The sequence below is a fragment of the Chlorocebus sabaeus genome, chromosome 8, assembly GCF_047675955.1.
Source record: "Chlorocebus sabaeus isolate Y175 chromosome 8, mChlSab1.0.hap1, whole genome shotgun sequence".
In the NCBI taxonomy this organism is placed as follows: domain Eukaryota; kingdom Metazoa; phylum Chordata; class Mammalia; order Primates; family Cercopithecidae; genus Chlorocebus; species Chlorocebus sabaeus.
In genome coordinates, this window is record NC_132911.1 from 88,493,714 (window position 1) to 88,517,178 (window position 23,465).

The following is a 23,465-nucleotide window of genomic DNA, read 5'->3' on the forward strand; positions in this document are numbered from 1 at the left end:
GCACTAAAACAAGAGGGATGATATGAGTAAAGAATTAAAGTGGCACTGATTTTTTCTTCTCTGCTTTAGTCTGACTTCCCAGTCTCAGCCCAGTAATGAATCTTTCCAAATGGGTTTTGATTTTTTACAGGATGTTGCTGACCAGTCACAAAACAATGTAATAGAGTCCCATGGTCCTCAGCCTTCTACTAAATATGATTCAAATAGCAATCAGTGGCATAGAGTTGCATCTGTGCTTGGTACACAATCCCTGATAGTGTAGACAAAGCACCAATCACAACATCGCCAGTCACCAAAGGAAGCTTGTTTCTTAATTGCTCCATTTCTCAAGATCCTTACATCACAAATGGGTACTGACCTTGCCTGATCTATTTCCCCCAGTAAAATAAAAAGTCTAATTATTGTTCACTTGACTTTTCTATATAACTCAAAACTATCTTCTTACTAGGTCATCTTGGTGAGTGGAAAGTTATCATGGAAGCATAATTGCGGTCAGTATATTTAGACAATATGTGTGATTTAAGCTTTGTTTTGCAGAGGAAAATGCTTTTCAGATTATCACATGTGCTAAATTTCCTGAAATTCTATCAATTTGGTCACATTTCAGAGAATATGAATGTACTTTAGGATAGCCTCTTGAATACTTCTTAGTGATACCACCGTGTGATCTCATTTCTTTAAGTCTTTTTGTTTGTTTGTTTTTAAAATTGACATTTAACTTTTCTTCTTTGTAAAAATTTCATCAGAATGTTTTATGTGATCTTAGTGATTGGATACATAGACATTTTTTAGATAGGGGTCCCCAATCCCTGGGCTGCAGACAGGTATCAGTCTGTCACCTGTTAAGAACAGGGCCACACTGCAGGAGGTGAGTGGCTGGTGAACCACCATTATTGCCTGAACTCTGCCTCCTGTCAGATCAATGATGGCATTAGATCCTCATAGGGGTGTGAACCCTATTGTGAACTGTGCATGTGAGGGATCTACGTTGCTTGCACCTTACAAGAATCTAACTAATGCTTGATGATCTGAGGTAGAACGGTTTCATCCTGAAACCACCTCACCATCTCTCACCCCTGTCCTACCACCTGCATCCTATGAAAAAATTATCTTCCATGAAATCAGTCCCTGTTGCCAAACAGGTTGGGGACCACTGGTTTACATGAGCCCTCACAGAATAATTAGCAACAATCACACACCTCTTATGGCTCAGAGGGAGCTTATTCCATTTCCCCAAAACTTCAAAACAAAAAGTGGGTTCTTACTATTGGATAATATGAACTGCTGTGGACTGAAATATGTCTTCTCAAAATTCATATATTTAAGCCCTAACCCCCAATGTGATGATATTTGAAGGTGAGGACTTTGGTAGGTAATTTGGCTTAGATGAGGTCATGAGCATGAAGATCCCATAATAGGACTTGTGCCCTTATAAGAAGTGGAAAAGAGGCCAGAGCTCTTTCTCTCTTACATGTCAGACACAGTGATATGGCAGTTTTCTGCGAGTCAGAAAGGGAGCTTTCACCAGAACCCAAACTGGTGATCAGCTTGATCTGAGACTTCCCAGCCTCAAAAACTGTGAGAAATAAACTTCTGTTATTTAAGCTACTTAGTATGACATTTTTAAAATGGTAATCTGAGCAGACTAATACATCAACAGAGAAAGGAGTTCCACTGGTTATTTGTTCCAGTGGTTATTTATTCTCTATTTGTGGCCTGACCCAGCCAGTTGTGTTCTTTCATCTGCATGAATGTGTTTAACCCCTTTATGAACCAAGGTGATGGTTCCTCATAGACTATAACCCTCTGCCAAATTACATTTGGATCTTCAGCACTTCATTAAATGTTCCCCAAGAGATAGTTTACCACTTATTTTTACTCTTTATTTACAAAATGTCAGTCATTTAATTTATATTTAACAATTGTTGTTTAACATGGAAGTTTATTAATATTCCAAATTCTCAACTAAGTTTTAAATATTGACTTACCAATATCCATTGATTTCCAATTTTGTAGTTAAAATAACCAATAAGAAATTATTAACTTTTTATAATTATAGTTGTTGCATTATCTACAATTATATATTATTTTTGCTTTCCAATTACTTAATCTCAATCTCCAAATGAAAACACTTATTTCTTAGTACCTAACTGTTCTATTCAAACCTAGTCTCTGCTATTAAGATATTTTAGCTAACGTTATTTGCTCTAACAAAAATTAATGCATTCCATTATTTTCATTAATTTCAATTTTATGTTGTTACAATAATTGTATTAAATTTTGATGAGCTGTTGAATGAAATACTATCATTTGCCTAATTTTTGAAATATTTCTAGATTCCATTTAGTGGTATTTTAAGCTATTTTTATTTATAAAATATCTCACATTGATCAATTTACTGTGACATTGATCATGTGACTTCTATTTTCAGTGGGTTCTTAATAAAATATTTTATATCTTTGATTCTTTAGACACAAAATGATAGATAGAAAGGAAAATGGAAACTGAATTTCTAGATTCCTGGTGCTATTGACAAAATACTATACTCGGTGTCTAAGGAGCATAGTTTTTAAAAAATTGGAAAGAAAAAATTATGTGAATGTAATTAGTTTTCAAAGACTTTGAGTAGGACATTTCACTTCCACTGTGACTGTTATCCAGAGTTGTAGTAATTGAATTGAAATACAAAGGTAGAAAAACTGCTGAAAGATCAGGAGCTTATATATAGAATTTTAAATTTATAATCAACTTTAGATTTTTAAGTAATCATTGAGCACATATTATTATAACACCAATATGTTAAGATATAATCTGAAGATTTAACAAAGGAAAGCAGAATAATTTTTTAAATATTTTTCAATAATAATGACTTTCTCTAGTGATATCTGGGAAGCTCCAACGCTAATTCCATTTTCCCTAAGTACCAGGGAATTACGATGTTTCTATTATTAGCAGTAGCCTTGCTAAACTCTTGAACTTCATTACTATTATAGATCAGGGTATCCTTTTATTTGGCTTATGGCCTATTCATTCTTCCATTTAACCTAATGAATCACAAAACAGTTTTGAGTGGAGTAACTTAGGGAAGAGCTGGCAGTTATCAAAACCGCTTTAAGTATGCAAAAACAGGCACCATATTATCTCCTAGTGGGAGAAGAAAAGTATGTGACTTTTCTGGAAAGTAGTTGGGGATTGATAACTAACATCATCTATTTTGTTTGACCTAGGAATGTCAATACTGTACTGGAAATTTATGCTTGTTAAATGTGTCAGTGTTCATCTCAGATATTTTTGTGACCTGAGAATAATGGAAACAAGCTAAATGCCTGTCAAGCGTACAAAGAAAGTGATGGCTTAGCCTTATTACTATGCAACTATTTAGGCTACAGCCAATGTAAATATTTAACAGCATAATTAAATAGGCATTCAAGTAATAAATAATGATACTTGGTATGTAGATTGTGTTAACTTTTTTCTAGTTTACAGCTTTTCTCTAGATACTAGAGATTAAAAATACAACAAGATTTAAATTGTAAACATCTTCAGGTTGGGATTATATTCCTTTTTCATTAAATGTATATATCATCTTATTTACATATTCACTGAATCTTTACTTTTATAAATCAATATGTTGATTTATTTCAGAAAGCAGTTTGAGGCTTAAATAATGGAATCTTCAACATAATTGTGATATTTAACTACATAAATGACATAGACATCACTAAATATACTATGATAACTTCTTCACGGCGAAAGGAAAAATCAGAAAATTTTCCACAAAATTGTTTTATAAATAGTATCTTAACTTGTAAGAAATAGTTTTTTTAAAAGATCTATTGAAGAATTGTCACTGCTCTGGTGGATATAAGTTACATATTCTAAATCATGGGTGGTTTTTGAAGAATGAATTCAGAATTTTCTTGGTATTCTTTATTTTGTCCAGGAAGAGATGCTTAAATCTGTTAGTTTATTTCAGTTCACTTTTTCCTTTATTCTAATTCTGAATATGAACAATTTTATACTAACCTGTTTAATGAAAAAAGTTCCGGGGATGAGTTTAAAATATTTGGAAAACAACTGTCTTCTTGTGCATGCTGAGATATTTACTGTATGCCTGTTGAATTTTTATAGTATTGTTTAATTCAAATATCACTTACTTTAAGAGGTTTTCTCTGATAGTTTCAACTGGGTATGATCACTTTCTCTCTTTTCCAAAAGTGACAACTTTAGTTTGTATTTATTGCAGCATTTTCCATGGTTTGTCTTGTATTATAGTACTTAACTTGAGTAATAGCTCTAGACTTCAGCAAATAACTTTTAGTGTATGATCCATTCTTTCTTAATCATTTCTGCCTCTCTTTCATCCTTTCCTTGGTTTTTGAATATTGTATATATTAATATTGTTGGCAGACTCTTGTAAATACCTGATGTATTAGTCCATTCTCATGCTGCTAATAGACATACTTGAGACTGGGTAATTTTTTTTTTTTGACATGGATTCTCACTCTTTCACCCAGGCGCGAGCGCAGTGGTGTGATCTTGGCTCACTGCAAGCTCTGCCTCCTGGGTTCACGCATTCTCCTGCCTCAGTCTCCTGAGTAGCTGGGACTACAGGTGCCCACCACCATGCCCGGCTAATTTTTTGTATTTTCAGTAGAGATGGGGTTTCACCATGTTAGCCAGGATGGCAGACTGGGTAATTTATAAAAGAAAGAAGTTCAATGGATGCACAGTTACACATGAATGGGGAGGCCTCACAATCTTGACAGAAGGCTAATGAGGAGCAAAGGTGCATCTTACATGGTGGCAGGCAAAATGCCAAAGATGCCTCCCCATTTTGGTTATCTTTACAGCAGCATGCCACTCCCAGCACCAATTTACTGTGTTAGTCCATTCTCATACTGCTAATAAAGACATACCTAAGACTGGAATTGATAAAGGAAAGAGGTTTAACGGACTCACAGTTCCACATGGCTGTGGAGGCCTCACAATCATGGCGGAAGGCAAAGGAAGAGCAAATGTATGTCTTATATGACGGAAGGCAAGAGGGCATGTGCAGAGGAACTTACCTTTATAAAACCATCAGCTCTCATGAGACTTATTCACTCTCATGAGAACAGCATGGGAAAAAAACCCACTCCCATGATTCAATTACCTCCCACTGGGTCCCTCCCACAATACATAGGGATTATTACAATTCAAGTTGAGACTTGGGTGGGGACACAGGGACAATCCATATTACTTGGTTGTTGGTTTTTTTTGTCTGTTGTTGTTTTTAATTTTTTGATCAGTGTAAGTGTCTTAGTGACTCTGTAATTTAGATGGAAATTCAAGACCACTAAATCAGCAGAATGGTAGAGTTTATTGGCTAGTGATTTTGTCTGCTCCAAAAAAAACATTTTATCTAAAGCACATTTTTGAGCTGCCTTTAATTTATAATAAATGTATCATATATGGATTCAAAGGTAAAAATCTCTCGAATACAAATTAAAAGACTTTATTTATTCTGATAACATTCTTTATAATGTTACAAAGCACTTACCACCTCAATCTGATATTTCCAGAATGAAAACCCTTAATCTTTTAAATTAGTTATCATATGACAGATACTTGAACTTTTTATTCTTCTGAAATACAGCTACATTATCATATCTTTCCTAAGTTTTCAGGACCAAAAACATAGCCGTTCTCTAGGTTTGAATGAAACATAAATAGCTAGATATATTTCTGATTTACTTTTATCCTGTATGTTTCCAAGGCAAGAGCCCTGTTAGTCTTTTGGGGTAAAGCAATTCATTAAAATGTGGCCTCAATTTTAACTAAGTGAAATTAAAAATACAGTTTCTTAATCATACTAGCCAGATTTCAAAGGTTCAAAAGTCACATGTGGTTATTGACTAACTTTTTGGATACTGTAGATATGGAATGTTTCCACCTTCATAGAAAATTCTTTGGAACAACAGCAACAGTAGTTTACAGTTTATCTTTTATTTTACAGCAGCTTTCATAGATAGACACTTTACATGAGCTCCATCCAGACTTCTAAATTAAAAACAAAGAGACAGTTTGTTTGCACTGAAAAATTCATTTTCCCTTGTCATTTGTTTTATAGTTGTAACTTTTTTTGACTGTTATAAACCATTTTTGTGTCAAAATGTAGGTATTTTTTCCAATGCCTGACAGCTCTCTAATTTTTCTTTTTATCACCAGTTTTCAGTAATTTTATTATGATGTGTCTGGTGTGGTTTTATACATATTTATTCTGCTTGAGGTTCATTGAAATTATTGTATCTGTGGAATTATCATTTTTATCAAATGTGGAATATTTTGGCCATTAATTTTCTTGAATATTTTTCTACCAGCCCTTCTGGGACTCCAAATTTATGTGTATAACAGCTTGACAGAGTTCAATATTAACTCACTGAGGCTCTGTATATTTTTTCAGTGTTTTATCTCTATACTACATTTTACATATTCTCTATTTCTACAACTTCTAATTCACAAATTTGTTCTTCTGAAGTTTCATCACCATTCAGTGATTTTTTTAAAAAAATGTTAGATATTATAGTTTTTATCTTTAAAAGTCCCATTTGATTCATTTTTAAAATCTTTAATGTCTCTTCTGGTCATGGGTCATATTTTAATTCTTAAGATCTGTAGGAGGTTTTGCATGATGGTGAAAATAGTGTATTTTATGTGATTGAATGTCTGAGTTCTATTTTTTCCTTTTTTTTTTTTTTTGTGAGATGGAGCTTCACTTTGTTACTGGAGTGCAGTGGGGTGCTTTCTGCTCACTGCAACCTCTGACTCCCAACTTCAAGTGATTCTTCTGCCTCAGCTTTCCAAGTAGTTAGAATTTACAGATGTGTGCCACCATACTTGGCTGTTTTTTGTTTGTTTGTTTGTTTGTTTTTTGGTTTTATTTATATTTTAGTAGAGATGGGGTTTTATCATGTTGGCCAGGCTCGTCTCAGACTCCTGACCTCAAGCCATCCGCCCACTTCAGCCTCCCAAAGTGCAGGGATTACAGGCATGAACTACCACACCTGACCCTATTATTGATTTTAAAGAAGTGTTATACTTTTCTTTGATAGACATTTGACTTGTTTCTGCTTTAGTTTGATCATCTTAAGCCTTGTTTTCAGCTTTTGCTAGCGTGGTCACAGATTACCTTTACCTGTTGGAATCTTTAATCCCCATTACTAAGGCCCACCCTTCTGATGCCTAAATTTAATTCTCCAGGTAGTCAATTTGGCCTCTCCACTGCTGCTGGTAGGAACGTGATTGATTCTTGGCCTTTTGCAGTTCTTGGAATCATTCAGTTCACAAATTTGCAATAACTTCTTGCCCAGCCTCATGAAACTGTACCCTTTGCATATATGACTTAGAAATCAGCATAGGTTCAAAGGATTTTAAAGCAGATTTCTAGAGTTCTTTTTCTGCGTAGCTCTTTTGTCTCAAGAAACCTGTCACACAAATTCTAACTGCCCCAGATGTTCTGAACTCTGATCTGTATCTCCTCAACTCAGTAGGGTCACTTTCTCAGTTTGTGATATCCTCCCTACCCCACGGACACTGCTCTAAACCTGAAATATGTTTTCCAGGCAGAAAGCTTGGCTCTCCTATGTTTTACTTGTTTATCTCTTCTTTCTCAGATGTAAAGGCTCTGTACTGCCTGTATTTAATGTCTGAAAAACAGTTGCTTCATCTGTGTTTCCCTGGTTTTCTATTTCTTTGAACCAGGAGGGTTAATTTAGTCACTGTTACTCCATCATCGCTGAAAGTGGAAGTCTTTCTTCAACTGATTTAAAAGTTTCTGTAATAGAAAAGATATTAAACTATGAATTGAGGCCTAACTTTTAGAAAATGTTGAAATGACAGAATGCAATACTACAACAAAATTTATAAACCTGGATAGACTCATTTAAAATGATAAACACTTATATACAATTATAAACACTGATAGAAACTAGCAAGTCAGTGGTTGTGAAAAAAATTAGATACATAGATATGTATAGATTTTAAGGCAGGTAAGAGTTAATTATTAGAATTACACAGTTGTAAGTTTGGAGGTACAGGTATGAGTGTCATCCACACAGACTAAAAGAACAGAGCAGAGTCCAAGATAGCATGTTGACATTCACAGTGAGCATTCAGAGTACAACTGTACCTTCAAATTAAATTTAACCAAGGTTTACTATCAATGGCAGACCACCAGGCTCTGTAAACCACAGGTCTGATCTATTCTAGAAATTCTTGTATTTGTATTTTAACCAATGTATATCTGTCCAGGAAATAAAATGTCAACCATAAGAATTGTTTACCCTTAAAAATAACTCTATGGTGTTTCTAAAAGTATGTGTCACATGAGAGCACAAACAAAATAGTATGCTTTCTATGGATTGTATTACTGATGTTGACCTGGAATGGTAAGAAAGGAAACTGACTCTAGATTACCTACCTTGATTTTTCTTGTTTCAATTAATTCTCAGAGCATTTGTCTTGAGATATGCAATAGCTCAAATTTCAAGATAAAAAAAATGTCAACTTTCCTTTTTTCAACTCTACTTTGAATAATTCATACAGGTACCACTTAAATGTAGCTAATCTGAATCAATACAAGGCAGTGTTATAATCTTTGTTTCTAATGATGTTTTACTCTTAATTTTTATGTAAATAACTGAATGTTTTGTTTGTGAAACTGATCTTCATTATAAGGAGATATTTCTAATGTTGGCTGTCCAATATGAAGTAAAGCTTTAAAAATCCCAGAGGTAATATTGAACAACTTAATTTGAAACATTTTATGTTACTTGGTTGCTCTTGATTTCAAGAGTACCTGGTTTAAATGAATAAGTACATTTTCAAGCATATCCAATTTACATGCCTTAAAGACTTCCACCGCCTTAATGTTTAATTTAGAAATATCATTTTAAATGATTCTTAAAATCAGGTGCACTTATTTTTATAGCTGTAATATTTTAAGAGAGCCTTCATATAAAAATATAGTTGTCACTGACAAACGATATCAATTAGCTAATGTTCAACAATGATCATCAATTCAGAGACTGTAACCTTGTTGAAATTTTAGTTTAGCCTTAATGTTGTCTATAATAGGTACTGTAAATGATGCATGACAAAAAATAGGTTGTTAGCAAATGTTGAGGAAGGAAGGAAGGAGGGAGAGAGGGAGGGAAGGAAGGAAGGAAGGAAGGAAGGAAGGAAGGAAGGAAGGAAGGAAGGAAGGAAGGAAGGAAGGAAGGAATTTTCAAGGCCTTAAAAATAAATCTGTATGTGCTGGAATACTTAGAAATAAAAGTTTTGTTGAATTTAATTAGATACAAATATTCTACCAAGCTCACAAAATGATTTTGAAAAATACTAGCAATCTTTAGGCAACATGGGAGCCCTTAGTTAAGTGAATTAGAAAGTGAAGTTAAGAATAACATTTCAACAGTTACCTAATCTCCTAATTTGCTGATCATTGATGAACATTGGCTCATATGTTTTGTTTTGTGTTTTTATGAAACTGACATGTGCTATTGGTTCAAATAAATAGCATATATAGTATTCTGGCTAAGTTGCTTATTTTTAAAATTATGGTTTTCTTATGTTAAATTTTCAAATTAAATTTCTAATACCATTTTTTCTTTTCCACAGCCTTTAATGGAGAAAACTGTTGTTTCTGACAGAAGGGTTCTGATATTGAAATAGACAATATGTCTACCTATTATAGAAATATAAAAAATAAAAATGCATGTACTCAAACAGAAGATGGAGGTTACATTTCTGTAATACATCTATAATCAGACCTTAGCCATATTGGACTTTTGGTTGCTGTTGATAGAGTAAGGCAGATTTTCCTCAAACTTTCTTTTGCAAAATAGATAGACTTAAATATAAAAACAACTGCAAAATGTTCAGTCATTAACAAATCAAGAATTTTTATAACTGTATGTTGTCATTATAAGTTTTTTCTACTGTATTTAGCAATGCAATATTTACCTTTTATATTACTAAATATATTAATTTTCTTCTCAAGAAAATCATTAATACTTAGGGATTGGAGTTTTCCTGAGTGTAATATTGAAAAACTGTTAAAAAGCCAGTGATACCCATTCAATCTAATGATTTAGCTTTTGATTATTTGTTTTGTTTGTTTGTTTAAGGATTAAAGCAAGGAGAGCCAATCATGACTGGCAAAACACAGACCAGCAATGTCACCAATAAGAATGACCCCAAGTCCATCAACTCCCGTGTTTTCATTGGCAATCTAAATACGGCAATTGTCAAGAAAGTTGACATTGAAGCCATTTTTTCAAAGTATGGAAAAATAGTTGGATGCTCCGTTCACAAAGGTTATGCATTTGTACAGTACATGAGTGAGCGACATGCAAGAGCTGCAGTGGCTGGAGAAAATGCCAGAGTCATCGCCGGCCAACCACTTGGTAAGTCGTGCTCAGACATGGATCTCATGTTATTGTTCATATATCTGGAAATTGTTTTATTTCTCAAAACCCAAAACCACTGTTGTTTCTACCTCTTCTTTAACCAGTTAGAGTGATTTTATATTTATAATTCATAATTTTTCATCCTTATATTGTTTTATATATAGGTATCTTATTTTCTCTATAAATTTATAAATTTGAGATCAAGGCGACTTTGCAATACTTATTACCTCCACCAATCCTAACACAGCCAGGCAAATAATAAATATGCATCAGATTTAACTTTATTTGACTTGAGATAGCGTCTGTCTTCCAGGAAACACTATCCTATGCAAAAAATAACTTTGCTTGTTATACTTACAGCATTTGATTTGAGAGCCTAATGCGTTTTCCTCATTTCCTGTGTTTTGGAGGAGAAGGGATAGAAAACAGCAAAAGGAAGTAGATTTTTAGAACTGGGAAAGGAATATAATTCACATTTTAAAAATCTACTTAAAGATTTTGTATATTATGCCTATATAATCATGCATAATAATCAGATTTCTTTCTAACATTCAAGAAACAATGTAGTTTTTTCACAGAAAGGAAAACAGTGCAGTCTGAAATAAAATTAAAAACTTGGAAAAAATATTTTATAATTAATGTGTAGATAAAAATAAAAATCAGATAATTATTTAGATGTTTCTCTACCTTAGGAAAAAAATACAGTTAATATAGTAATGATTCCTCAATTTATATTTCCTGTTCTCTCTAGATTCATGTATCAAACTCATTGTACAGCATCTTCTCATGGATACTCAAAAGGCATTTCAGTTTCATATGGCCAGAACAAAACCCATGATTTTCCACACCCTCAGCCTTCTCCACTCCCAAGCTTCCTCATCACAATAAAGGGAACCCCCATTTTATCCAGTTTTTTTTTTAAAAACAACAACAACAACAACAACTACAACAACTTTGATTCTTAACTTCCTCGATCATCAAGTTCACTTGTCAATATATCTCAAATATATTCCAAATGCAATCTCGTTTTAAATGTGTGCTGAAGGCCATCTCATACAGGCCACGATTGTATCTCAGGAGCACTGAAATAACTCCCTTGTTGGTCCACTTCTTTTTACTCTTGCCAGAGTGTCTTTTAAAAACATAGATCAGATTATGTTCTTAACCTCCTTTAAACCTCTAATGCCTTTCTCATACAGAATAAGATTCACATTCTATACCATACTTACAATGCCCTACACTGCCACATCTTCAATTCTATCTCCTTATTCTCTCTCCCTTCTTGAACTACTCTAGTTATGCTGGCTGCCTTGATAATGCCTCAGACATTCCAAGATTGTTCCTACTTCAGAGGCTTTGTATTTGCTATTCCCTCTGTTCAGACAACAGGTCTTTGCTAATTATTTGTTCCCTACTTTATTGAGTGTGCTGTGCTCAAAATTTACCTGCAATGAGAGGCTGTTACTGACTAGCCTATCTAAAATAGAATAGTCACCTTTCTCCTTCTTTCACTGTCTATTCCATTACTCTGTGTTAATTTCTTTCATGGCACCTATCAGCATCTAGATTACATAGTTTAATGTATGATCTTACCTGTGTCATGACCACAAATATAAAGCTGAAGAAGCATACAAAAGAAGCAAGTTAAAAGTATAGAGAAGTCAAGCTAGAAGAGTGTTAAGAATATTGTGAATATTATCACATGATATAACACAATTAAAACTATTTGGGAAGGTATGGAATTCATTAAAATGTGGGAGACGTCAGAGGTAATAGTCTTGAGGGAAAAAAGCAAAAGATGTTTTGTGTAAGTGCCTGATATTTAACTACAAAAAATCACTATCATATAGGAATATAATTTTTATTTACATTGGTCCCATCTAACTTTCTATATTTTAAAGAGAGGAAATAAAGGAAGTGCTTTTCAACAGACATTGGTGTATTTTCTACTTGTCTTTTTGTTTTCCTTAATGCCTCCATTCTGCTTGCTTACTTTGATATGGGAATTTTCTGACATTTTTGTTTTTCTTTTTAAGTTGAAAGTCTTAATTCAGGGCCATATCCCAGCACATTTCAGGGCAAGCTCTATTTACTGTCTGTATCCTGATTGTTATGAAACTAACAAATACTTGAGGAAATGCATTTAATTATTTTTGTTGTTTGAAAAAATTAACCATCAGTTTAAGATCAATTAAAAGTCTGATTCACTTTTTAATGAGCTACAGCTAATCTTCTGGAGTTCTGTTTCCTATCACTACTCAGTTGATTGTCTTTTTGAGAAGAATGCAATGAACAAAGATAAATACCACACCAACAATGTAGTGCCTTACCTACACAAACCCAAGGAAGAAAATGATACCAAATTGCTCTGTTTTGAGAGGCACAAAGTTAAATTGTGCCTCTTTTAAGATACCATTTCTCATTCTCAGTCATTCCTCTTAGATCCTCTCTTAGTTTTGTCTTCAGGTAAATCTTTAGAGCATATATCCTAATCATCTGTAATCACACTTTGTGCCTGAAACCAAGTCTTAGACTTTAGTTCAAATCTCTTCTTTCACTACGTCTGTCCAAGCTGAATGACTTTTCATACAAAGCAAGTATGTTACAATTTATCCAACAATTTTGTTTAGGTCAAGCACTTGACCATATCCACCGTTTTTTGTTTGTTTGTTTGTTTGTTTGTTTGTTTTACCTGTGTTGCTAGAAACTCAGGCAAAGGCATATCTTCCAATTGTTCCCTATAGAAGTTAGTTCCTCCATCATGTCCTGAAGAAGACCCTTAGTTTCTAGGATGTGTATACATTTCTAGCTTTAAGTATCATACCTTTGTTTTTGATGATTTGAGCAAAACTTCGGTTCAAGCATATTAATCACTTGCTTCTTGAGGTTTTTGATTCCCAAATAAACCCTTTCTAATCTGCCCCCCAACAAACCCTAGCAAGTTCTTAATATGAAGTACATTTTTTATGGATGAAATAATAGGCCGTCATTACATGAAATTGTTATTAGTATCAGCTACAACAACCGATCTAAGCATTCTTCTTTTTCTTAAGAGTGAGAAGGAAATTAATATTGATTAGATCGTGCACTGGATTAGTACTTTACCCGTATTACCTTATTTGATCTCAAATAATGTGTATTTGTATGTCATTTTCTGAAAAGGAACAGTATTTTATTTACTACATGTTTAAAATGTTTATATATAATTTAGAGATTAAAAATTATACATCAGTAGTACCAGAAAAAATTAAACATCCTAATGTGCATTCTTAAAGTTTTATGAAGACTATAGGTCACTTGGCCATAATTTAATTTATTTTCTTATACATTTCCAGTTGTTTGGCACATTTTTTGCACCATGATAGGGAGTATCCATTTTTATTTTTAACTTCCTGTCTTTTATATATAATAGAACACTGTTAAACCCTCTGTGGAAAAAAAGAAAAAGATTGCATTTTGACTCATATTACTTAAGGAGTCTTAAAAAGTCAGAATCTATCTATGAAATTATTCAGAATTTTTTAAATCACAATTCCTATAATGTAAAAATCCTCATAAAACTGTCTGTCTATGTTTGGTTATTTAATTGATTTTAATACAATTTAAATATTAGCATGTAAAATTTAACATATCCTCTTAATATTTAATTGAGTTTGAATTCTAAGTTTGCTAATATTGGAAATATTTATTGCGTTCTTCAATCTAAGTGTAGTCATTAGAACTTTTTTCCTCAAACACATGTGCAAGATAAAAACTTTTTAAATGCTTAATAAAGACAATTTTTATAAGTAGTCACACACAAAGTGTCCTTTCACACAAAATGTTATACAGAGGTTAGAGACTCAGACTAGACAGTGCCAATTTTATGTATCTACTGATTACATTGGCTTGATTACAAACATGCTCTAAATAAATATTTGCAATGTCTTTCTTTATATTCAGATTATTTTACTATTACAATGCTTGTGAAAGATACAATTTATGAACTTGACAAGTCAGCTGTTGATAGTAGGAGGAACCAAACACTGAAAATTAATTTATCTAAAGCAATCATTTTTGTTCTGAGACTCATATGCAGGCCCCTGTCCTTAAGAAGCAAAGTTTGCTTTGGGAAAAGAATATATAAAGCAGAGAATTAAATTAATTTTATCACATTGTAAGTGTCTTGAAAATGCAGAAAGAATTCAAAGTGGGGACATGATGAATAGAGATTGTAAATTTTAAAGTAAATACGGTGAATATACTTAACCAGATCCTGAAGGAAGTAATGGAATTGTCTTAGTAGAGAGAAAGATGTTGGAGAGATTTCATGAGTAAGAACAAAGAAGAGAACATTCAAATACTTGTAACAATTCCTGTCAAGCATGCACTGAGAGCAATGGATTTCAAACATCTTTTTATCCCCAACTGTTTTGCATCCAGAGTGATCTTTTCAAAATGCAAATCTAATCATGTCACTGTCTTTTAAAACTTTCAGGGATTTCTCATTGTTCTCAGAAAAAAAGACTGAAACCTTTGCTGTGGGCTACAAGTTTCTACCTCATTTGTTTCTTTGTCACCTGCAGACTCACATCATAGCCCCCTCAGCCTTGCTTAGAGCTCCAGCTAAATTGACTTCTTTCAGTTCTTTGAACAACTTGTGTTCTGTCACCCAACAGGGCCTTTGCACATGCTCTTGACTGCCCAGAATGTTCTTCCCTATGAAGCTCTGCACCACCTCATCCTACGTCCCCACTTTATCCCCTTTACCTGGCTAATCATTCTTCAAATCTCACATGAAATTTCAATCCTTTAGTGAAACCTACTTGTCTCCCTCAAAGCTAGCTGAAGTATTTTACTATACTTTCAAGCAAGTGTCTTCTTTTCAATTGTATTTTTATATTTATTATTTTGTAATTGATATCTGTCCCTTCTCTCTCTAAGCTATAAGTTTCTTAGGGCATGGACTATATATAGGTATGTATGTGTGTATGTGTATATATATACACACACTTACATGGCAAATGCTCAGTGAGGATGTACTGGATGAATGGTTGGATAGATGGTTAGTTGAAGGAATGGATGGACTTGTCTAAAGGGGTCCCTCACATTGAAAAGAGTACCACAGGAAGAAGAAAAAGAAGCAGGAGGAATAAGAAGAGAACAGGGAAAAGAAGTAAGGAGAAGGGGCAATTGCAACTTCCCCAGAAAGCTAGATGATATAGTGGGGGTTGCTGTTAAGTGAAGACAAAGTGGTTGTGATCAGCTTGCTAAGGAGACTAGGAATTTAACCTTGAAATCCTTCAACAAACATTCCAAAGGTAACTGTTCCATAGGCCTGATTTCAGTTTTTTAAAAATATAATCCAGTATTTAATAAGCATGAAATATTAACACATACATACTTTATTCAAAGGTTAGAGTGAATGATATATTGGTTTGAAGAAAGATTTCTATTTATGAAAAACTTCTACACATTCCTGAAAATGTCATCCTTTCATAGTTTTCTCTTATTAATAGCTGTATATTTGCATGGCACTTCATCATTGTCAAAGTTCTTTCATGCACATATTATCTTCTTTGATTTTCACAACAATGCCAAGAAGTAATATTAGTATTTATGCCCATTCTGCTGGCTAGGAGCCAAAGCACAGAGAAATGAACTTAGTCTGTATCACACAAATGGTGGTGCAAGATTGTTGGCTCACGTTTTCTAACCCTAATTATTTTTACTATTTCTCCTTCCAGAAATTTATTCCATTTCAGCAGAGTGATCATAAAGTCTGTCATCCAAACAATAATACTTTTGAGAGTGGAAAGGTTACTCTCACTGATTTTGCTTTGTTTGTGGGGCCTGTCCTGTGCATGGTAGGATGTTAGTAGGATCCCTGATTTCTACCTGCAAGATACCTCTAGTACCCCTTCCAAATAGTGACAGCCAAAAATTGTTTCCATATTACCAAATGTCTCCTGGGAGGCAAAGTCACTCCAGTTAAGCATTACTATTTTAGGGTAATCATACCAAAATAAACGCCATTAATTTTCAGAAATGTTCTAATGGTCTTAGGATAAACTATATTAAAACAATGCTCTGAGTTATTTTGACAGTAACTCATAATTTATAATAAGAATGTATCTTTTCCAATTTTTCAGAAAATAAAACTCAGTAAGCGCGTTTCAGGGCAATTTCAATTTATTCATGACCATGGCTTACCCACTTACATCACCAGTTTGTTACAAAGCCCTCTGTCTCTTCACATCTTTAATACACTGCCTTTTAGAGGTGTGATTTTTCTTCATTAGATCCCTCCATTCAAACATGTCTAATCGCCACTAGAAATGATGAAGAAAAAGAAAGCATCATGGAAGTGTTAAGTGAAAAATACAGAGTACCAAGATTACTCAGAGGCTCAGGATGATCTTCAAATACATATTATTCAACAACAACACTAAAAACTTGTTAAGACAAAGACAGAACCGCAGCATCCCTAGTTGATGTTGTCTGTAACAAATGCGTTAGTTTTACCAAGCATCCATCCTGTTTCATTTTGGTAGTATTATTCTTCTACATATGCCTCTAGCTTCAAATTAGATAGAGTATCTGAGCATCTAGCAAGGACAGATTGACAAAGAGCCTGGGGTGAAATGAGTATGGATAATCATTTTTGACAAAGTAGTCTACCGCAGAACCCCTAAACAAGCACATGAACCTTATGGAGATTTTTACATCATGAAAAATCCTGTAGAAAACATCTAAAGAATGCTGCAGGTAATAAATAGCACTTTCAGCAAGGCACCATTATGTAATTCTATTACCATTTGGACTGAGAAAAAAAGATAATTTTTAGCTTGTGCCTCAGTGTCTAAAGAAGATATTGTTATCATAATTTCTTAACTTGATAGGTTAACAAAACTTCCACTCCTGAAGATACAAATCAAAAGTTAGTCCTTCGGCTACTTTAAATATTAGCTGCATTAAGTGTACAAAAATATTTGAATATATAAATCTTGGAATTTTTCTTAACAACCTTTGAAACTATTCACCATGCTAGCTTTCTTTTTCCGCCTACAACATGTTCAACTCATTCCTATATTTTAAACATCCAACTTTCCTAACAGATTTTATGTTATACAGATTATGTGAAGTACTTCATCAATTGCAGAATGCTATGTAGAGATGACTACTATATTTGTTTTAAAAACTCTATTCACAGGCCGGGTGCAGTGGCTCACACCTATAATCTCATCACTTTGGGAGGCCAAGGCAAACAGATCGCTTGAGCCCAGCAGTTTCAGACCTGCTTGGGCAACATGGCGAAACCCCATCTCTGCAAAAAATACAAAAATTAGCTGGGCTTGGTGGCATGCACCTGTGATCTTAGTTATTCAGGAAGCTGAGGTGGGAGAATCACCTGCGCCTGGGAAGTTGAGGTAGTGGGCTACAGTGAGCTGTGATCATGCCACTGCATTCCAGCCTCAGTGAAAGTGAAATCCTGTCTCAAAAAAAAAAAAAAAAAAAAAAAAAAAAATTCTGTTCACAAGGCTGTGGAGGGACTTAAATGGTGTGCAAATGAGTGGGAGTATGAAACTTACTTATGAATTGGTATTCAGTACAAATCACTTTTGTTTCATCATTTCTGGGATTCATGGAAACATATTGCCATCCCATATCAGTGGCTTGTACTAATAATGTTTTTTATTTATGTGTCATTTTTTCCTCATCAGCCTTCTCAAAGAAGATCAAAGTACACTTCATTACATTTTTTAAAAATTATCTTTCCAACATCCTTCAAGGAAGCTAAATAGTAGATTTAATTAAGCCCATTTTACAAATAAGTGAATTCTATAATGTACTTAAAGAGAGCAGGTTTTTGTGAAAACAAAAGTCTCAGAAATTTCTTCCAACATTGTGCATTATTACTGTAAGTTTCCTTAGTTCTGCTTCCAAGGTGTGTATGTATGTGTATATACATCTGGTAATTGTTTAAGAAGTCTTCATCCTCATCCTTCACTGTCATAAATTAATAAGTAACAAAAACAATACTATCTGGGTTATAAAGCACAACAGACTTTCAAAGTTTTCAGTAATTAAACAGAGCTCCTTAAAATGCTGTAAACAAATGCTAATTAGCAAGCTTCCACGATAGAGTGAATTATAGAACTAACGGTCTGTCAGCCAGGGAGATACATGGCCCCACAGATGATAGAAAGCCCGGGGGATTTGCTTTCTATTTCTAAAACTGGTTATTTGACTCAATCACTGAACCTAAATTAGTGAAAGCAGTGGTAGAGACTGTAAATAATTTTTTTCATTAAAACTATCACTGGAAACTTCTGAGCAACATTTAAAGATCTTATTAGTTCTAACTTGTTTGTTACTTAATCCCTAGTACAAAGCTAAATAATATATTTTAAAAAATAGAAAAAAATCAGTGTCTGAAGTTGTCCTTCAATGTGGGGAATAAAATGTCTGAAAGTCATTTATGAACTAATTTTAGAGTGCTTTACTACGAGAAATATTTATTCTTTCAACACTACATGTGTTGTTGTAGATGCTTGCCAACACATATTAAATTCTAAAAGAGAATAAAAACATAGTGCCAAACCCACCAAAATGAAATAAAATAAAATATAAAGTATAATAATAAAACAAAATAGATTACTACTCTTGGAAAATATTCTAAGTGTAGAGTAAAATATGTGTACGTAAGATAACATGCAGATGAAGATGGTAAATACAAGATAAAGCATGATGTAATACAGATCAAATACCATAAAAGGATGAAGTATTGTAAATTTATTTAAGAAAGGCTTATGGGTCAGTTGTAAAGTAAAATGTTCACCTATGAAGCAATACACAATAGGAAGTGGGAAACTCAAGATAAGGTATTTTGTAACACACGTCAAGTGCTACTGGAATTTTAAATAAAAAGTATTATAAGGTTTTTTGGAGGCCTGTTAGGAAATGTAGATTTGAATTTAACTGTTAATCTAAAATAGGTGGCAAACAAATTGAGTATAATCATGAAGAAAATCTTTAGAGACTGCAATTCTTAAGTAATTTTAATTGAAACCAAAACACAGAATTGAAATATAGCTTGCAATGTTTGTGAAAAGGTGGTGGTTTTGAGTTAAGGCTCAGGACTCACAATTCCTGTGTTAGAATCCTAGCTCTCCACTTAGGACGTGTGGAACTTTGGACAAGTTACTAAAGAAACAGCTGCTATTGTCTTGCCTGTAAAATGTAGATAGAAGAATAGGTCCCACCTCATAGAGTTATGAGGATTAAATGCATCAATATGTGTAAAACGGTTAAGAACAATTCTTGGGACATACAAAGTCTCAAAAGAAGGCAAAAGGGCTAGACATCCAATTAAGTCCTATTGTTTAATGCCTTCTAAAAATGAATTTAGAAAACTGGAGAAACAGGTCCTAGATCTTTAGCTTTCTGAAGGTGTTGATCCTGTGACAAGAATTTATGTTCTCTGGCTCTAATTTCCTTATTTGTGGGGAAGCCATGGGACTAGTTGATCAGTGAGATCCCAAAAAAGACCAAATAAGCGTGTTGATTTCTGCTTTTTCTGTCTTGTTGAAAAAAATCTTTGCCTCTTCTTTGGCCATAAAGACATCCTTCTTCTGTGTTTCCTTTTAAGGGACTTTTATATTGGTTTGACTCTTCACATTTAGACTTTACTACCTCTGGAATTGAATTTTTTGGTATGGTATTTGGTAGTGAAAAAGATTCACTCATTTCTATATGAATATCAAGTAATCCCACAGGATTTGTTGAAGAGACTCTTGATTTCTAACTGCCCTGAAACGTCCCTCTGAACATATATTAAGTGATCAAGTATATGTATGTATGTATGTGCACGGACACACACACACACAAACAAACGCACATTTCAATTTACATGTAATTAAATATATGCTGCAAATATTATATCATAAATAATAAATACTGTAAATGACACCATTTTGGACATATTTCCTAATTGTTTATTCCTGATCTATTTATTGATGTACTTATGATCTTCTAAAATCGCTTATAAATTTTAAGCTTACTCTAGATTTTTAAATCAGTGTATGTGTCCAGCAATGTCTCTTGCAAAAAGTGAGTTTTATTTATGATCTTCCAATATGTACACATTTCTTTCCTTGCTTATTCATAGGATAGCACCTCGACAATAATATTGAAGAGCAATCATGATGGTAGGTATCTTTATCTCATTACATGAGAAACCTGTCAATATTTTGATATTATTGTTTATCATAGGATTGTGTGTGTGTGTGTGTGTGTGTGTGTGTGTGTGTGTGTGTGTGTGTAAACTCTATATTAAATTAAGGAAGTTATCTTCTATTTCTAGTTGGCTAACAGTTTTTACCAGGAAATCATGATGAATTGTATCAACTACATTTCATGCACACATTAAAATGAATTTTTATTTTCCCTTTTATTCTGTTAGTATGATGAACTACAATTGATCTTTGATTGTGAAATCAGTCTCATACTTCTGGAATCAACCTAACATGATTAAAAAAAAAAAGTGTTGTATTTTTATTTAACCTCTACGTTCATGATGAAAGATTGGCTTATAATTTTTTTTCTTGTTATGTCCATGTCATTTTTACTGTCGAGGAGATGTTGGCATCATAGAACAAACTAGGAAGTAGTCCTACTTTTGCTGTTATCTGGAAGAATCTGCATGTGATTGGTAATATTTCATAACATTTGGATAATCCATCAATGATGCCAATTGGGTCTGGAATGTTTTGTGGAAATATCTTTGATACTGATTAATTGCCTTCATTGAAAAGTACTATCAAGATTTTAAAAATATTTTCTTATGTCAGTTATGGAAAAATAAGCTTTCAAAAAAAGTGTACATTTGATACACATTATCAAATATATTAGCATAAGATTGTTAAGAATTTTAGGTTATATCTTTTTATTTTTGAATCAGAATAGTGATAATTTTTCCCTTAACTCTTTGATTTTAAGTCAGATTAGTCATCTGTTCAAGTACCCAAATTATGGCTTTGTGTATTTTCTCTATAGCATGTTCATTTTTGCTTCATTACTCTGGAATAATATCCTTATTTTCTTTCTTCTACTTGTTGAGTTTAATTTGCCACTCTTTTCCTAACTTCATAAATGAAGACATAGATCATTGATTTTCAGCTTCTCATGTTTTCTAAAACAGCATATAAGTCTGTAATTCTCTCTGAGCACAGCCTCAGCCTCATCCCACAAGTTCTAGTATGTCATATTTTCAGAATCATTTAGTTGATAAATATGTTCTAGTTCATGTCGATATTTCTTCTTTGACCATGGGTTATTGAGAGGTTTGTTACTGAAATTTTAATTTTAAAAATAGATTTTAGCTTAATTTCACTGTAACCAGAGAATAATAAATCATAAAATTAATTAAAATTCTTGCAAATTTGTTTGAGTTCTTTGTAGGTTCTGGATATTAGCCCTTTGTCAGATGAGTAGATTGCAAAAATTTTCTCCCATTCTGTAGGTTGCCTATTCACTCTGATGGTAGTTTCTTTTGCTGTGCAGAAGCTCTTTAGTTTTATTAGATCCCATTTGTCAATTTTGGCTTTTGCTGCCGTTGCTTTTGGTGTTTTAGACATGAAGTCCTTGCCCATGCCTATGTCCTGAATGGTACTACCTAGGTTTTCCTCTAGGGTTTTTATAGTATTAGGTCTAACATTTAAGTCTCTAATCCATCTTGAATTAATTTTCATATAAGGAGTAAGGAAAGGATCCAGTTACAGCTTTCTACTTATGGCTAGCCAATGTCCATCAGTGACAGACTGGATTAAGAAAATGTGACACATATACACTCTGGAATACTATGCAGCCATAAAAAAGGATGAGTTTGTGTCCTTTGTAGGGACATGGATGCAGCTGGAAACCATCATTCTTAGCAAACTATCACAAGAACAGAAAACCAAACACCGCATGTTCTCACTCGTAGGTGGGAACTGAACAATGAGATCACTTGGACTCAGGAAGGGGAACATCACACACCGGGTCCTATCATGGGGAGGGGGAAGGGGGGAGGGATTGCATTGGGAGTTATACCTGATGTAAATGACGAGTTGATGGATGCTGACGAGTTGATGGGTGCAGCACAGCAACATGGCACAAGTATACATATGTAACAAACCTGCACGTTATGCACATGTACCCTAGAACTTAAAGTATAATAATAATAATAAATAAATTTTAAAAATAAAATAAAACAACTTTATTAATTAAAAAAAAAATTAATTAAAATTCAATGAGAACTTTTAAATAGCCCTAGATATGGTCAGTTTTAGTTAGTGTTCTATACATAGTTGACACACAGTACATATATTCTATTGTTTTTCTGGGCATCCTTCTTTATGTGTCAAACAGGCAAAAATTGCTAATTGAATTATTCTGACCTGCATCATTATTGATTTTTGTCTTCTTTTCCATCAGTTATTAATAGATGTGAATTATGATTATGGATCTTTCTGTTTATCTTTGTAGTTCTTTATTTTGCTTTATATATTTGAAGCAATATTATTTAGTAAATACAAACTTGGAATTAGTGTATCTTCCTAATGTAGTCATCCTTTTATACAGTATGATATATCTATATCTTTAGTAATTATTTCCATCTTAGAGAAAAGCTTTGTTTAATTTTAATATTCCTTAACTCACTTCCTCTTGATTTGTGTTTGTATGGTATATCGTTTTTCATCCGTTTTAATTTCAGTAATTCTGTGTCTTAATATTTAATTTGTTCTTGCAAGGAACATAGAATCTGCCAAACACAGTATGACAGCCTTTGTTTTTTTAATTCTAATAACCTATTCGCATTTAATTGTGGTTATATTTGAATTTATGTCTACACGTTTGCTGTTTTTTAAATTTGTTCCATGTACTGCATGTTAATTTATGGTCATTTTTAGATTAATCTTTCTTATATTGTTTTGTCATTTCCATTCTGTTAGCTCCTAAGTTCTATATACTTTATGGTTCTTGTAGTATTAG

General features: G+C 33.3%; 1 protein-coding gene across 16 annotated transcripts in view; it reads left to right on the forward strand.

Moving 5' to 3' along the window:
- Window positions 1–23,465, forward strand: part of RALYL (RALY RNA binding protein like) — a 737,315-nt gene that overhangs the window by 341,956 nt on the left and 371,894 nt on the right. For all 16 annotated transcript variants that reach the window (XM_038000334.2, XM_073018172.1, XM_073018179.1 and 13 more), the window contains exon 2: window positions 10,170–10,448. In XM_038000334.2, the coding sequence (XP_037856262.1) occupies window positions 10,193–10,448 (256 nt within the window). In that variant the 5' untranslated portion in view covers window positions 10,170–10,192. The remainder of the gene's footprint in view (window positions 1–10,169; window positions 10,449–23,465) is intronic.